The sequence below is a fragment of the Lemur catta genome, chromosome 18 (genome assembly GCF_020740605.2).
Source record: "Lemur catta isolate mLemCat1 chromosome 18, mLemCat1.pri, whole genome shotgun sequence".
Lineage (NCBI taxonomy): Eukaryota > Metazoa > Chordata > Mammalia > Primates > Lemuridae > Lemur > Lemur catta.
In genome coordinates this window covers 36,227,928-36,245,253 of record NC_059145.1, presented here as the reverse complement: position 1 = coordinate 36,245,253, position 17,326 = coordinate 36,227,928, and the positions used below count along the sequence as shown (strand labels likewise).

The 17,326-nt window shown below is 41.9% G+C and overlaps 1 protein-coding gene across 2 annotated transcripts in view; it reads right to left on the bottom strand.

Annotated features, from left to right (window-relative positions):
* Nucleotides 1-1,399: 1,399 nt before the first annotated feature.
* DCP1A (decapping mRNA 1A) overlaps nt 1,400-17,326 on the bottom strand; it is a 50,596-nt gene continuing 34,669 nt past the window's right edge. Inside the window, exons 7-10 of one of the 2 annotated variants that reach the window (XM_045529983.1) lie at nt 10,225-10,983; nt 7,881-7,946; nt 5,735-6,022; nt 1,400-5,398 (exon numbers count right to left, since the gene is read on the bottom strand). In XM_045529983.1, coding sequence (XP_045385939.1) covers nt 5,318-5,398; nt 5,735-6,022; nt 7,881-7,946; nt 10,225-10,983 — 1,194 coding nt within the window. In that variant the 3' untranslated portion in view covers nt 1,400-5,317. The remainder of the gene's footprint in view (nt 5,399-5,734; nt 6,023-7,880; nt 7,947-10,224; nt 10,984-17,326) is intronic. The other variant, XM_045529984.1, reaches the window with a different exon arrangement.

Genomic DNA, 17,326 nt, shown 5'->3' with positions numbered 1-17,326 from the left:
AAATAGAACAATTACAACATACTGTAAGAAAGTTATGTGAAGGTGGTCTCTCAAAATCTTATTGTACTGTACTCACTGTTCTTGTGACAACGTGAGATGGCACAATGCCTGAGGTGAATGACACAGGCATTGTGACAATAGTGTTGGGCTACTGACCTGTATTCCTGAATCTGTGTGACCATCCCTTACTTGCAGTAAATGGCTTGGTGTCACTCCTTTCAGGGGATCCCTTGCTGAAGACTTTGTATGGACTCAGTGCTTTCCGGTGCAACATGTTGCCTTCAATCAGAACACTTTTCTGTTCGTGTCTTCCACCCACAAATTTCATGCCTTTTCCATCTTAAGTAAGTACTTACCATGAGCTGTGACCATAACTTTCACAGTTTAAGATGCAACAGCAAAACTAGCACATATTTCTTTTTCCTTCTTCACAATTGGATAGATTTGTTCTTATTGCAGATCTTAGCTACTTCGGCACACAATTTTTCCCCTTCCTTATTAGGTCAAGAACTTTCTTCTTTTCACTTAAAGGAAGCACTTCACAGCCTCACTACTCTTGTAATTTGGGGCCACTATTAAATAAATAAACTAAGGGTGACCTGAACACAAGTACTAGGATACCGTGACAGTTGATCTGATAACTGAGATGGCTACTAGGTGCTTGAAGGGCGGGTAGCATGGATGCACTGGACAAAGGGTGATTCACGGCTGGGGCAGGACAGTGAGAGATTTCATCACGCTACTCAGAACAGCATACAACTTAGAACTTATGAATTGTTTATTGCTGGGATTTTCCATCTAATATTTTTGGACTTTGGTTGACTGCAGGTAACTGAAACTGTGGAAAGCAAAACTTCGGACAAGCAGGGAACTGCTGTATCTACACAGTCATGCGTTGCTTAACGGTGGGGACCTGAGAAACGCACCCTTGGGCAGTTTCGCTGTGCAAACATCCTAGAGTGTGCCGACCCAGACCCGGATGGCACAGCCCACCACAGGCCTGGCCTATGGCTCCTAGGCCACAAACCTGAGCAGCATGTTACCGTACTGAATACTGTAGGCAACTGTAACACAATGGTCAAAGTATCTGTGTATCTAAACATAGAAAAGGTATAGTGAAAACACCGTATTATAATCTTATGGAATCACTGTCATATATGCGGTCCGTTGTTGACGAAAACATCATTATATGGCGCACGGCTCTATCTATGTTTCTATTGGTTCTGTTTCTTGGAGAACCCTGACTATACAGGCTGGAAACCAGGTGGATGAGGGTTTTCTTTGTTGGTTTTGTTACCTCACCAGACCCCGTCTCTAGTATGGGGCCCTGGTGAAGTGCAGCAGTTCATTTAAAAGTTCCTATTTCTATAAATTAAATAAAAACACAATTAAAATTTAATAGGTGCTAAAACTTGGTTTTGAAATTTTATTAAAAAAATATATTTGCAAACATATAAAATTTAGGATGAAAAACGCTCATTTTAAAACATGTAATAACTTAATATTTGCAAACATACACAGACGGTACAAAATCCATTCCATTAAAAATGTTGATGATGCAGTACTGCGCTTATGGAACAAAAATTTTGCTGTGATTCCAGAGCTTCTCATCCCCGCATTTCAGGGAGCTGAGAATCTGGTATAATGAAAGTCATGAGAGCCACATGGCCAAAGCAGTGATACAGAATAAAAAACCATTTAGAACACATATTTTAAAAACATGTTTCTTAAGGAATCACACAGATAAAAGGGAAACACATTTTGCATTTTCCCCACTTCAAAGTGAATGATATTGCATCTTAGCACTTTAAATGAAGATGTCAAACACAAAACTGAGTGAAACATTGCACTTATCTCTCCTGCTGAATTTGCTGAAAAACAGGGTCTTTTGAGGCCCCGGCCCACTCAGGGAAATGTTCTCAAGCACAGCGTTACAAAAGCCTAGCATATGTTGCTTGACATTGCTTAGATCTTAACATTACAGACACTTGAAAACACAGGGCTCTGCTGGTTCCAGAAGGTACACTGAACACAGCTGGAGAAAACCAAAGGTCGGCGAGAAAGAAACACGTGCTCTGCAGAGTGTGCGCAGCAAGGACGCAGGACTCGTGCCTGGGATTCCTCAGTTCTCTTCACTCACTCGGGCTGAGCCCACTCGTGCCTGTGCCACCTCTCATTCCTCTCAGTTACAGTATGATGGCTGATTTTGTGTTTTAAGCAGTTAGGCACCTTCAATTTCATGTTGCATTATTAGTAATACAATGGCAGTTAGGGCCTCTACTACCAGAATGAGAAAATTTCAAACTACATTCTTTGGGGGAGGAGAGTAATAAAGCTGCATGGTTTAAAAATATTTACCTAGTAGTGGATTTGATGGGGTTTATAATTTCTACAGGAAAACATGGGCCAGAAAAAGAACAAATGCTTGACATGCAAAATCGGGCCAGACATATTCTAAACAAAGCCTGCGCATCCTCCTGTAGAGAAGGACCCAGACTGACTTGGGTTCTTCACAAAACACCCGTCTCTGATGGCTATGCCTAAGCCTTCAAAGGTGGGCTGTGGACATTCCACTCACAGACAGCATGAAATGCTTCTGACACTGACAGCCACTTGAAAACTTAGAATTCAGTCAAGTAGGCCAACTCTCACACCTCACAGATCCCAGGAGAGATGTGCAAGGAAGAGGAGCTTCTGCCTAAAAGGAACAGGGCTGTCTGGGAGGTGTGAGAGTCCATTCAAAGACATCACATTAACTACGACAAGAAGAGCAGCACCACCCACCAGTGACACCCCAGACACACCTCCTCTTGCAAGCTCTGGGCTGCTCCTCTGAGCCTACACTTGGACCTTCGGGGTAGGGGTAGGCACACACATGGACAGAGTGGTTTAAATGCAGGTCTCCTGGGGGTTCTGCAAAATCTAGCAAGAAGTGTCTCCATCTTGGTGTCCACTGTGATTCAACTAAGGTTCCAGCAAAGACACTGCAGCAATGTAAACATGCAACCTAAGCTAGCACGAGGTTCTGGATAGTAAGCCTGAATGAGGAGTAAGGCAACGGAACTGTGACTTTTCGGCCAGGGTCATCCAACTGTAACCATCCAGACTTGGCCTGGCTTCTCCATGGACTCATTTTGGCCCAAACTTCCTGGCAATCATGATTGTGAATTTCTGGCTTCTGAATTTTAAGTAAATGCTTTGAATATATAAATTTGGGAGTTGAAACAGGTTTACTCTTTTCAAGTCTCCATGACTTGGGCACTTAAAAGTTTACTCTCACACTAGGGAAGCCTTATCATAGATCCTCTTTACTATCACATTCATTCCTAGCATTAAATGTGAACATTAACAGATTGGATTACAGACCCTCTTTAGGATACTCTCTCTTAAACCTCTCATAATATTACACATACTCAAAAGCATTATTTAAATTCAAATTTCCATTATAACAGAAATCCCTTGATTCGTCATCTACCAAAGCCCACTGAGACTACACCTGGGGTGTGATCAAATCTCCTGACACATCCATTTTATGAGAACAGTCACGTGGCTCCCTGAACACCATCTCCTAGTGTCAGTGACACTGTGTTTCTTACTATAACTTCCTATTTCCCATATGATGCACAAGCAATTCATTTTTGGTTGCTGAATTTACACACTATCTTTGAAAACAAACTATTCCTAATTGAGCATGAAAACTTAAAAGCTTCCCTGAATTCTGCATAATTCACACATAACTAGGTAGACAGCAAGAGAAGACACTTAATGGAGAAGCAGAAATGTTGTCCAGGAAGCATGTTTAGATTAACAAAAGCCAATCAAAGTATTGCTAAAAAACTAAGACCAACTAAAACAAGTATATAATTCACAAATAATTTTCTAAAATTTCAGCTAGAAAAAAAATCTATAGACTTATGATTGAGTTACCATTAAAGCTTAAATGATTGTTCCCAAGGAACCATCACATCTGTCAGCATTATTCGCAGCTAATCCTTATGCTAGCTGGTTGAGCCAATTGGGTTTTTATCCCATCATTAAATAGTGCTCAGAAAAGTAAGCAGTGCATCTTAATTGGTTAAATACTACAAAATGACCTGTATTATAGAAACAAAGACACTTTCATTCAAAGAATATCTTAAAATTACTATTGCTGAAATAAATCAAATCTACATTAAAATATTACTAAACACCATTACATGCCATAAAAGAATAAATACAAATCATGGCAGATCAATAGCAGCATAACAAAGCATCTTTACATATTTTCACACTTTGGGCTGGGAAAATACTCACAGCCTAGGAATATACTGGTAAAGTTCTGAATCTCATACTTTCTTTTCAACTCCATAATCTACAACAAAGTAAGGGCAGTGTGAATAACAGCTCCCTTTTCTGCATAGCTTTAAAACTATTCTTGGTACACTCAAGGAATGGAACCAGGATGGCTTAGACAGATGGTTCACTGGTCCTTTTGTCTAAGTGTTAAGGAAAACAATCAACAATGATTTCTAACTGTGTTTAGACAGAAAAGGAAAATAAAGCTGTGCTTCACACACATTTTCAAAATCACTGGAGAGCTTAACTTATAATGAAGATCTGATAGGATCTGGGTGTTACCAGCCCCAGCCTTTGCTTCAGAGGTGTGCCATGCCTGCTCCCCCACCGCTAGAGCCTGCCGGCACTCTGTTCAAACATTAGTGCTGCGCTGGGAGTGCGCTGCAAGGCAGCACTGGGGACAAAATGCTATTAAGACATTTCAGAACTTTAAAGGCCCAAATAGGGCATTCATAACAAATATACTTCACTTGAACAAATAATTCCTAATTTACCAACTTAAACTCAGATCCTTAAAACTCTGATCTTTAAAAGCTACTTTGCACAGCTGACTTCTCCTCTGTTCAGAACTTAACTATCAGCCTAATGCCCAAGTTTCTCGAGGCAGGGTTAGGGGAAGGGGCGTGGGCTGGGCTGGGCTGCGGCTGCAGTAAAGCTGGTGACTACTCCTCCTATGTCCTTGAAAGTGAAAGCAAGCTGAGAGACTCCTTATTTCACATACTTGCTTACAGCTGATGAAAACACCCACATAACTCAACACAATGATCTTTTTTTTCTTTTTTTTTGTCAAAACAAAGGTTTGCTGGTGATGCTTCACAGTGAAACCTCCTTTATCACTGAGAATGTTACTTGGAAAACATTCTTATGGAATGAGTCTCTTTCTCATAGGCTTGATTTCAGGATTCTCAAAACTCAACGTTCTGTTTAGAAGTTTCCATGATGAAGCCTATTTGTGTCTGCCTTCAGATTTATTCTGTTCCAGTCATAGGTTGTGGTTGTCTTTGTTCTTGGTTAGAACCTGCAAGTAGACTTCATGAAGTGTACTGAGGAAGCTGGAATCATTCTAGAAGAGATGATAAAGGTTAAGAACATGAAATGTCACATTTACCTCATCAGAACTTACTTCCTTGACAATAGCTTACAAAAACTGTAAGTAATTTGTATGGCTAATGATCAATTACCCCAATAATCCCACCACCTAGAGACAGTAATTAATATATTGGAACTCACTCAGCGAGTTCTCCATCAGGAAGGAGTACACGCTCAAGAAGAGAGAAACATTACTCCCAGCTAGTCTTTGAATTTACTTTATGAACTGATTTAGCAGGAAGAACTTATACAATTTGTTTTCTTTCATTAAAGACTGAAAAATCAAAGACTAAACTGATATCCTACATACCTTTATTAGATGTATTAATGTATCCTGGAGCTGGGACTTGCTGAGAACAATGGAAGGCTTTCTCTGATTTTCTGGTGTTCCAATAGTTAGAGGAGAAGGGGAGCTTGCTTTCCTCTCAAGGTCTGAGGACCTTGCAAACGTCTGCTGGAAAACACTTGGAGACAGCAGGACTGAAGACACCGCGGTGGTCGCTGCAGTGGCTAGTGAGGGGCCTGCAACCTGACAGGGAACAGTGGTCATCCTGCACCCAAGTGCAGAAGCTGGCACCGGGCCCAGCGCAGGCAACCTCTGGTAAGAGGCATAAACGGTGTGAAGCTGGAGCAGAGTCAAATGCTAACCATTCTGGGTTCAGGCAAACAATCAGTAGAAGCATTTGAACATTTTATACCTGGTTATGACGTTTCTGTTTGCTTAAGGATGAAGAACCCAAGTCTAACTACCACAGAAGGTGAATATGATAAATAATAGCAAAGAATACATAGTAAGAACAATCCTACGTTCCTTTGTTCCTTCTCCACTCCCACTGCTTCACCTGTCTAGCCTTAAAAAAAAAAAAATTAAAAAAAAGAAAAAAAAGAATAATTTTATGATAAATTAAAAAGGTAAAATTTTTTTGTGGGGGTTGGGAGAGGAGGGGAAATGAAGAGGGCATGAGGGAACTTTCTGGGGTGATGGAAATGTTACATATTGATTGAGTTAGTGGTTACCCAAGGGATATTACATATATGTGTCAAGACTCATAAAAAAGAATTTAAAAATCCAGTTATGTTCAATCTATTTATCAGATTTGATACCATTACAGGTATCAAAGATAAAATTTCTTAAAAATACAGCTAACATAGACCTCTCTCTTCCATTTAGATGTGCTTCTAGGCTAATTATAGCTAATAATATGAATATACTAAACTATAATAGTAATAATAAGCATTTAAAATAATTCCCGCATTTGCTACAATCAGTAGAAATCTACATTTCTCTTTCTCCTATATGTCACCTTCTCATTCACGAATAGCAAAGAGCTTGCCACAGTTTTAAGGGTGTACTTTCTGGTATCTGGGCCATTTAGCTCATTTTTTTTGGTGCCAACCAGGCTGAGAGCTCCTGCTGATCACCAGGAGCAGGACAAACTACAGAAAAGACTGTTCAACGAGACCAGTTAGAAGGGGGCTTTAGACTGGGTATGGTGGCTCACGCCTGTAATCCTAGTACTCCAGGAGGCCGAGGCGGGAGGATTGCTTGAGCTCAGGAGTTTGAGACCAGCCTGAACAAGAGTGAGACACCATCTCTATTAAAAATAGAAAAATTAGCTGGGTGTGGTAGCATGCACGTGTAGTCCCAGCTACTACGGAGGCTGAGGCAGGAGGATCATTTGAGCCCAGGAGTTTGAGGTTGCTGTGAGCTATGACGATGCTATTGCACTCTAGCCAGGGTGACAGAGCAAGCCTCTGTCTCAAAAAAGAAGCTGGCTTTAATTTAAATTTTGAGACTGGATAATTTAAATAAAGGCTCAAAGGCAAACAGGAATGTGACACTTAAGGAACTGAAAAAAGAGTGTGTATTTCAAGGTTGGTGGGTGATGGAGAGTGGGGACAACATGTAAAAAATGAGGGAAGGGAGGACAAAAAAGGGACAGAATATGCAGGCCTGGGAGGTTTTTGTGTCAGAGGAGTGGGAGATGAGAGGACTGTAGCAGAGTAGGGGCTCTACTCCCTGGGACACCACGTTCTTCCAGGGCTTATAGAAATCAGGCTTGTCTATGGCCAAACCACCCTGAAAGCGCCCGATCTCATCTGATCTTGGAAGGGAAGCAGGGTCGGGCCTGGTTAGTACCTGGATGGGAGAAATCAGGCTGATACACTCTCGGCAGTCAACCACTCACAAACACTGAGTGAGGGCCCAGCCTGTGACCCTGCCTTCTATACACATGGCCAGGGAAGACAGCCATACGGAGATGACACAAGACCTCCAGAGGGAGAGCAATGAACTCTGTCTGACAGGGCAGGAGAGCCCAGCCTAGGAGGGGCCTCTAAGATGGGCCTTAGCTTGAAAGCTAAAACTTTTCACTAAGGTGATGACATTTTACTTCACACCCAACAGAAGAACTTAAAAACACATAATGCGTTCTTCAGAAAAAGGGAGTCCTTACCGGGATGGCAGTGGATAACACCTTAGGCTGGACAAATACTTCAGGATCCTGGTTTTGCTGCATAGACTGAAATGTTTAAAAAGAAAAGATGAACAGATGTAGCAAGTTTCTACTAAGAAGATTTCCTAGTTACTGGTGAAAAATCTAGGTTAGCAATAGGGAATGGTTCTGACATTAACTAGTTCCTAGATTCCTGAGGGAAGAGGCTGACAGGAACTTGTGACAATGCAACCAATGACCAACTGCACAATGAGGCTCCTGGACTGCCTCCTCTCTTTAGCTTCCCTGGGAAAGGAGGTACCTGTAAGGCTTTTAGTGCATCTTTAAAGAAAAAGCTGAAACCTGTATCTCTTATAAGAGCCAGGGACAGCCCAGGCATATTTTTGCTGCTGAGTCTGTAGAGATGAGAGATCCAGGAAGTAGACACTCCTGGATAAGGTGATTTAAACTTGGCACTAAACAGCCCTCACACAGAGGCACACTTCTACATGCTCAAGGCTGTCCTTATTCATTGGTGAGAAAGAACCTTCTTGTTGTAGAGCAAATACATTAGAACTTAAGAAAGTCCCAGGTCCTAAAAGTGGCCACTGCCAGAGAAATAAAAATTTTCACGTAAGCATCCCCTGCCAGGAGGCAGGTTGGACTGGATGCTGTCCCAGAGGCCAGAATCTGCAGAGGGCCGTGTTCAAGATCGCTGGTTACGCTTCCAGAACAATAGAGACAGTGGCAGCAGGCCCATTTCAGGGGTATGATACCTCTCTGTTGAACAGAATATTCTCTCTCCTTTTTATACCGCAGAGAACCTCAGTAGAAATTACCAAAGAATGATAACATAATGATGTGACCAAGATACTAAGTTTCCTCTCTTTGGGTATAAGATTTCAAAGGAATGGAATAAAATATCCCATTAACTAAGAAATATGCATAATAATTATGATGGGCTCTTCTATTCAATATTATTTGGTAAAATGCTAAGACTGAGGATTATTATTATTGTTGTTAAAGGGTATGAGACTAAAATTCTGAACGGCAACCAATACTGTTTTAGAGTAGCAGGTCTACCCGTTTTCAGTTCTGTGATTTAACACTAGTCACTAGAACCCTTAATTGATTTTCTCTTTTGTAAACTCAACAACCTTATGAATTATTGTGAGGGACAAACTCTTCTTTACCCTCTACACCCAGTCTACTACTAAGTCCCACTGATGAGACATCTCCACCTGTCCACATTCCCACATTCAAGGCCCTACCAGTTCAAACTTGGGTGACTGGTCCTACTCCTGTCTTCTCCTTCCCAGCACATCACCCTTTGCTCAAAGCCCTTCAAAGACTTCCAGGGCTCTGAGAACAAAACTCAAACTCCTTAACACAATTTACAAAGTCTTCTTCATCTTCCAGTATTGGCTCCTGCAACTTGCTTTACACAGTTTCTTAATCCATCCACACTGCATTTAAGTTCACCAAATGCCCGTTCATATCTGGGCCACTACACATGCTATTCTCCTTGCCTCAAACACTTTTTCCACCCTAGGAAAGGTCTGGGTAACTTCCACTGAGTTGCTGAATCTCAGCTGAAACATCAGTTTCATTAGGAAGCTTTATTTGACTTCATACCTCCAAATCTGGGATGTTCTAACAGCACCCTAGGGTACCTGGCACAAGGCAGGCACTCAAGGAGAGTACTCAGGGAGCTGTGAGAGGAACTAAGCTTGGAGTAATTTGGATCTATGGTCCTGAGTCAAATGAGGACTCCTGGAATTGTTGGGCAAAAACAAAATAAACAAAAAAACTCTAAAATGACTGCATATCCAGATAAGAAAATACAAATACAATTTCTTAGATTATATCAATTGAAATAATTTTGGGAAGTGGAATTGAGCTACACCACCATTAACCAATTATTTAGTCGTTTGCTACAGGGATTTTTGCCTCCCCTGGCTCCTAGCTCCTGACAAACTTTATGAGAGCTTGTTTGGAGGTTCTAGCAAGGGAGCGAGGCTACTCGTATACCCTTGACCGAAGAATGGACCTCCTCTATCCTCCTCTATCGGGGAAGGTCGTCCTCTTTGACCAAGTGCGCAGCTTCAGGAGGGACGCACATGGAGCGGTGAGGGAGGAAGCGGACACCCACCTAGCCAGCCAGATCAGCCGAATCAACCCTGGCGATCAATGGGGTGACAGATGTCACAGCCAGATCGCCCTCACATCCTGACAAACTTTAAAGAGGTAACTCTTTAAAATTATCTGTCTCAAGTCAGTTAAGACCAAGGTCTTTGGTCTTTGTAGCTTCATCCCATTCAATGATAGTTACCCACCCCACCCACTCCCACCCTGCCGCCACTACCTGAAAGGGAGCAAGCACCATGTTGCTCAGGGAGGCTGAGGCCGCTGCTCTTGCTGCTGCTGTCTTAGAGGGAGGCTCTATGAAGCTCTCAGGTGTGGCCAGCTGGCCAGATGCTGAAGAAAAGCTGGGTACCACTGCACCTTTCCCAAGTGGCTGTGTTTGTATTTGGTCATGCTGTGGGGTCAACCTGAGTTTCTGGAGAAGATCAACGCTTGGGAGGGATGTGCCAGCTGTGTTCGTCATGCTCAGTGGGGCCCTGAAGGGGCTCTGGTTGGCAATCAGACTGGCGTGGCTTAGATCAGGGACTGGCTGGTTCAGGAGTGGAGACCTCTGTCTAGGTGTGGTCTTCACTGCTTGCATCATGGTGCTGTTTCGAGGTAAGCTCGGGGGAACCTGTGCAGCAGGAGCTTCAGCGGGCAGAGTGGGGCTCAGCACAGGGCTCAAAGGGATTGTGTAGCTTGGGGCATGCTTTTCACTAGTTTGTGTGATGGCGGCTGGAGTGATTAGCACCGGGGTGGTGACTTCAGGTTGGACTGAGTGGTGGGCAGCAGAAAGGACACCCAGGTTTTCTGATTGAGGGGCTCCACCTGACTGCTCAAAGGGTAATGGGAGGAACGAGCTGGGCTCTTTCTGGGAGGCATCTCCTGGCAGCCTCTCCACTTCTTCTGAATCCAGACCCACAACTGCTGGCTGTTCCTTTGGCAAAGAGGTTCCAAATAACTCTTCCACAGTCAGATGTTTGTGTCCAGATGGAGCGGACTGAAAAAAAACAAACCCCTCAGTGAAAGAAATCTCTTCCATATCAGTGCAACTAAACTTTTTTTTCACCGACTAAAGGAGTTTGCAGAAGGATAGATGGAGTCCGAAAATAAAAAATGGAAAAAACTGAAGATGTGCTAGGGATTAAGGCCAAGGTACATGTAGTTTCCCCAAGTTTGTGGATGAAAATCTGCACTAGTAATAAAATTCAAATTTTTAGAGACTCTGGGCAATAGTGTTAGAATTCACCTTTTTTTCTTGCTAAATGAATATAAGGTGAAGGGGAAATACCTTATTATTGTGCCTAATTGCCCCATGTCAGTAACACATAGGGAATTGATATTAGAGAGTACAGAGTGACCAAATGCTAATCAGATGACTCCTACCTTTATTTTCACTGTTCTTGATAAAAAGCTAGGCATTACATCTCAGGGACTGGGTCCCAAATACCAGAAAATAAATTTAACCACTTAATAGCAGGCCATTCTCCCTCATTATCCACTCATCACAGAATCCTTAAGAAAAAGTGAAGCATTTGAGCCTGAAAATTTTAAAATTACATATTTTAGAAAATTGGCTTATTGACATCATTGCAACTATTCAAAGGAAAAATAGTCATGCTGTCCTGCACCTTCAAGCAGTATTGCCATATTCAGTTACCTTCACTTACTGTGTAGAGTACTCATAGGATGCCAGGTCCTGCTATAATCTGAGCCCAAGAGGCAAAGTAAGGAGTGACAAGTTCTGACAGAGCTTACATTCTTCTTCTTCTTCTTCCTCTTTTTTTTTTTTGAGACAGAGTCTTACTCTGTTGCCCGGGCTAGAGTGCTCTGGTGTCGTCATAGCTCACAGCAACCTCAAAACTCCTGGGCTCAAGCAATCCTCTGCCTCAGTCTCCCAAGGAGCTGGGACTATAGGTGAGCACCATCACATCCGGCTAATTTTTTCTATTTTTAGTAGAGACGGGGTCTCGCTCTTGCTCATGCTGGTCTTGAACTCCTGACCTCAAGCAATCCTCCCGCCTCAGCCTCCCAGAGTGCCAGGATTACAGGCGTGAGCTACTGCGCTCGGCCGAGAGCTTACAGTTTAATGGGAGACATATGTAAGTGCTTTGAAAACAGAGGAAGCCTCAACTTAGGGTCTTATTCCTAAAATGTGTGAACTACTTAATTGTTTGTATATATGTATGTTTATGCTGAAAAAATTAATTCACTAATAATATGATGTTTAGGGTCTCAGAAAGACTATAAGTCTTTCTGAAGTATAGACTATAAGTCTTTCTGAAGTATAACAGTGATAGCCCTATGGTATAATCACATTTCTACAGGAAAACAAACCCAGATTTTTCCAGGCAAATGTTTGTTTCATCCACTTGAAAAATAATTATTGAGTTTACCAGGTGCCAAACACTGTGCTGTGATTGTGAGGTGGGGAAAACAGGCAAGGACCACTGGTGATAAGGGCTCCCCTAGGACAGAGCTGCAGGGCGCCAGGGGTACCCAGCGAGGATGCTAAGCTGAGGGGGGCGCTGAGGTGAGCTGGCTGGAGAGCGCCGGCACTCCGAGAGCTGCAAGAACTTCAGCAGGGCTGGGTCAGAGGTTTGGTAGGAGGAGGGGTGGTGAAGGGAAGAGAGAAGCACTGGCCAGACTGCAGAGTGTCTGAGACACATTAAGGGATCTGGACTTTATCCACAGGCCAATGGGGACATGTTAGGGAATGAGCCATTAAGCTTTATATTTTAGGATGTGCACTTTGGTGGCCACAAAAAAGACTGATTAGATACCCTGGTTTCTGGGTACTGGGTGGTGGTACGTTGCTTGGGCAGGCAAGCCCAGGAAAAGCCCCTAGGTTGAGAGGGGGGTGGGGAAGCTGAAGTCAGTTGTGAACACATCTAAGGTCTCCTTGGGACACTTGGAACTCAGGGGTACTGATTTGGAAGTTATTAAAACACAAAAATAGTAATACAAGTCAAGGGAGAAATGGCATTCCCTCAGGAGACTGCAGGGACAAAGCCTTAGTGCCCTACCGACCACCAACAGGTGGGGGTCTGGAGAAGCACTGCCCGCTGCCTCTGCTTCTTTCTAGCTGTGTAACCTGCGTCTCAGCTCCTCTGTAAACTAGGGAGGGCCGGTGGGAGGCTGAAATGTACAGAACCCAGCACATAGGAAGTGCCTGTTTAATGTCAGCACTCACAGTGACAACAGCAGATAGCAAGTTCCTCCCAGGCAGGGGCTGACTTTCTCACCTCTTCTCTCATCCTTGATTCCTTTCTCCTGGGCTTGCCTACACAGGCAACGGCACCACCACCCAGTACCACAGAGCCAGTGAGGACACAGAATCTCCCAGAGGGGAAAGGTCAGCTTGAGGAGGGAGGGAGCTTACTGGCAGCACACCCTTAAGGTGTGGGCACACCCTTAAGGCGTGGGCATACGGGACCCTCATCAAGGGAGGGACTCAAGTCAGACAGCAGGGAGAAGTGGCTAACACCAATGAGGATGCAGGGAAATCTGCATTTAAGGGAAAGTGAAGAGAATGCCATTTTGTATTTTCTCACTGGTGTGAGGACGGTGTTGTCTGCTAGGTGAGAGGCAACAGGGCAGGTCTGGGGAGAATGCAGTCGGTGCAAAATAACTCGCGGAGGAAGAGGCAGAAGACGACTCCCTTTGTAAAAAAAATCATAGCTTCATATCAAGCCATTTTATCTTAGAAAATATTCAACAAAAGGAATTCTATTAATATTAAAAAGCTAACATAATATGTCTTGGCAAGTTAATATGACAAGAGGCCTTTGTTTAAGTGAGGAGATTCTCAAATGGCAAATTTGGGCCCCCACTAATAATGCCATAGTAAGACTCATAAGACTATCTTGTCATAACACTCTCTAGCACTTTAAAGGATTTTCTGGATTCAGAATCTCACTTCAAATAGAAGGCGGCATCAACACCTAATTATACACTGTGGATATAAAAAAAAGATACTAAAGATTTTATATGGTTTAATTTCCTCACATTTTCACTTCTGAAAAAACTAGAGTTTAGGGTCTGAAATCAAAGATGCCTAGGTTCAATTCTCAGCTGTTAATGGGGAAATTTACATAATCTTTCTATTTATTTCCTCATCTGAAAAATGGGAACAATTGTGGCAATTATCTCATACAGCTGTTGTTAAAATTAAATTCTCAATATAACGTATGGTGCCCAACATGCATTCAATAAATTGAAGTTCACTGTTATTATCACATTAACAACATATAGTTTTTTTTTTTTTGAGACAGCGTCTCCCTCTGTTGCCCCAGCTAGAGTGCCGTGGAGTCAGCCTAGCTCACAGCAACCTCAAACTCCTGGGCTCAAGCGATCCTCCTGCCTCAGCCTCCTAGTGAGTAGCTGGGACTACAGGCATGCACCACCATGCCCAGCTAATTTTTTCTATATATTTTTAGTTGTCTGGTTAATTTCTTTCTATTTTTAGTAGAGATGGGGGTCTTGTTCTTGCTCAGGCTGGTCTCAAACTCCTGACCTCGAGCAATCCTCCTGCCTTGGCCTCCCAGAGTGCTAGGATTACAGGTGTGAGTTACCACGTCCAGCCAACATATAGTCTTAATAGCAATCATGATAAATCTGTTTGGATACTTTTTAATAAGCATGAAATAATGTGCTGAGATATTAAAAATGTATCAGATCCTTCAGGAATATCATATCCTCATAATGCAAAGCAACAACAAACACAACAACACCCGATGGGATAACCAAGGCTATGCTATTTTGAACCACCCTGTCATTCCCCATTGCAAGGAATCATCGAAGACACATGATTGTTGAAAACTCCCTGGTAACATTTCAAGTCCACTCAACGTTAAGTCAAAACAGACAACAAATTCTTCCTTGGGACAGACTTCTCTGTGCAGGCCGCGTAACTCTACTCCAGTGCACGGGTTCTACTTCCCATGCTCAACATTGTGACTTACTTTTGGATTCCTGGCATCATTAAATGTCTACAGACAGAACAGAGATAATCCATTCCCCTCATTTAAAAAAATATGCTAAAATATACATAAACTTTACCATTTTCACCATATTTAAGTGTAAAATTCAGTGGAATTCAGTACATTCATGATGTTGTGTAATCATCACTACTAACTATTTCTAGAACTTTTTCATCATCCCAAACAGAAACTCTGTAACCATTTAATAATCCCCATCTCCCTTCCCTTCCCCCAAACACCCTGGTAACCTCTGTTTTACTTTCTGTTCTTATGAATTTGCCAATTTGCCTATTCTAGTTACCTCATACAAGCGAATCATACAACATTTATCTTTTTGTGACTGGCTTATTTCACTTAGTATAATGCTTTCAAGGTTAATCGATGTTGTAACATGTATCAGAATTTCATTCCTTTTATGGCTGAGTAATATACCATCATATGTATACATCATATCTTTATCCATTCATCTATTGATGGACACTAGGGTTCTTGAGTTGGTCCCACTTTTTGTCTAGTGCAAATAGTGCTGCTATTAATATTCTTGTAAAAGTATCTGTCTGAATCCCTGCTTGCAATATTTTTGAGTATACACCCAGGAGCGGAATTGTTGGGTCATATGGCAATTCTGTTTAACTTTTACAGCTCACTGCAGCCTTGATCTCCTGAGCTCAAGCAATCCTCTCACCTCAGCTCCCAAGTAGGAAGGACTATAGGCACATGCCACCATGCCTGGCTAATTTTTAAAAATTTTTTTGTACAGACCGGGTCTCACTATGCTGTCCAAGTTGGTTTCAAACTCCTGGTTTCAGGTGATACTGCCTTGGCCTCCCAAAATACTGGGAGGTGTGAGCCACTGTGTTCCTGCCTGGATTCTGAGATTTGTAATGCTTTGCTTAGAGCAAGTGTTAGTCTGTCATTCAGTAAGCAACAGCACATGGTGCAAGACAAAATCCTAATATACTGGATGAGGTTTTACAGTTTTCTCCTCAACCCACAGTTCTTGATGTTTAGAGCTATTTCTGTTTGGATTTACTAGTTATTGTGCTGGGCACACTATTAGGCAGATATTATTCTTGATCACAGGAAGAAAAAACAAAACAAAACACAACACACTAGGGAAATAGTCCCAAGAGAAGTTTAATAAGTGAATTATGAAACTGAAATGGAATTCAGTACTATTTAAAGGCTTGACAGCATTATCTGCTCCTCAGCACTAGATGGCAGTGTTACTAAACAAATGTAGTGTCTGTATGTAGGGGCTGATTATAAATTTGAGCAAATTTAATCAGTGGCTTCTGACAATATCCAGATCTCAACATTTTACAAAATTTTGTTGCTATGGCCTAAAAAATGAATGGAGTTTTAACACTCCTGGCTGATAAACCAGATCGGAAAAAATCTACAAACCCCGTCTCTCTAACGCATATTTTTAAAAATTGAATTCATAATGAATTCTTTGTAATAGAACCATATTTAATACATGTTTGATCTTCAGAAACCTAAATCCAGTAAAAATGGAACATGGGAATGTAATACACAAAACCTGGTTTAATTATCATCTAAATACCTAAAAACACTGGACAAAATGCTGATGGGAATGTAAAACAGTACAGCTTCTCTGGAAAACAGGGAGTTTCTTATTCAACTAAAACATCCAATTACCATATGACCCAACATTTGCACTCTGAGGCATTTATCTGAGATAAATGAAAATTTATGTTCACACAAAAACCTGTATACAAATGTTCATAGAAGCTTTATTCATACTAGCCGAAACTAAAAACAACCTAGATGTTCTTCATAGGCAATGGTCAAAAATAGTTATAGTTAAACAAATTTTGTTACTTCCCTACCATGCTCAGCAATAAAAGTGAACAGACTTGATACACGTAATAACTTCATCCAATCTCCAGGAATTATGCTGAGTGAAGACAGACAATCTCAAAAGGTTACATATTATGATTCCATTTATATAACAGTGTTGAAATGACATTATAGAACTGGAAAATAGGTTAGTGGCTGCCAAGGGCTAGGGGTGGGGGAAGTAGAGAGGGTAAGACATGGAAGTTGATATGATCATAAAAGGGCAACACAAAGGATACTTGTGGTGACAGAAATATTCTGCATCTTGACTGTGGTGGTTGGATACACAAAGCTATATATGAGATAAAATTGCAGAGAACTGAATACACACACACACACACACACACACACACACACACACACACACACACAAACTGAGGAAATCTGAACAAGATGTATGGATTGTATCAATATCCTGGTTGTGAATTATACCGTATTTTGCAAGATGTTATCAAAAGGGAAATGGGTACATGGGATATTTTGGTATTATTTCTTACA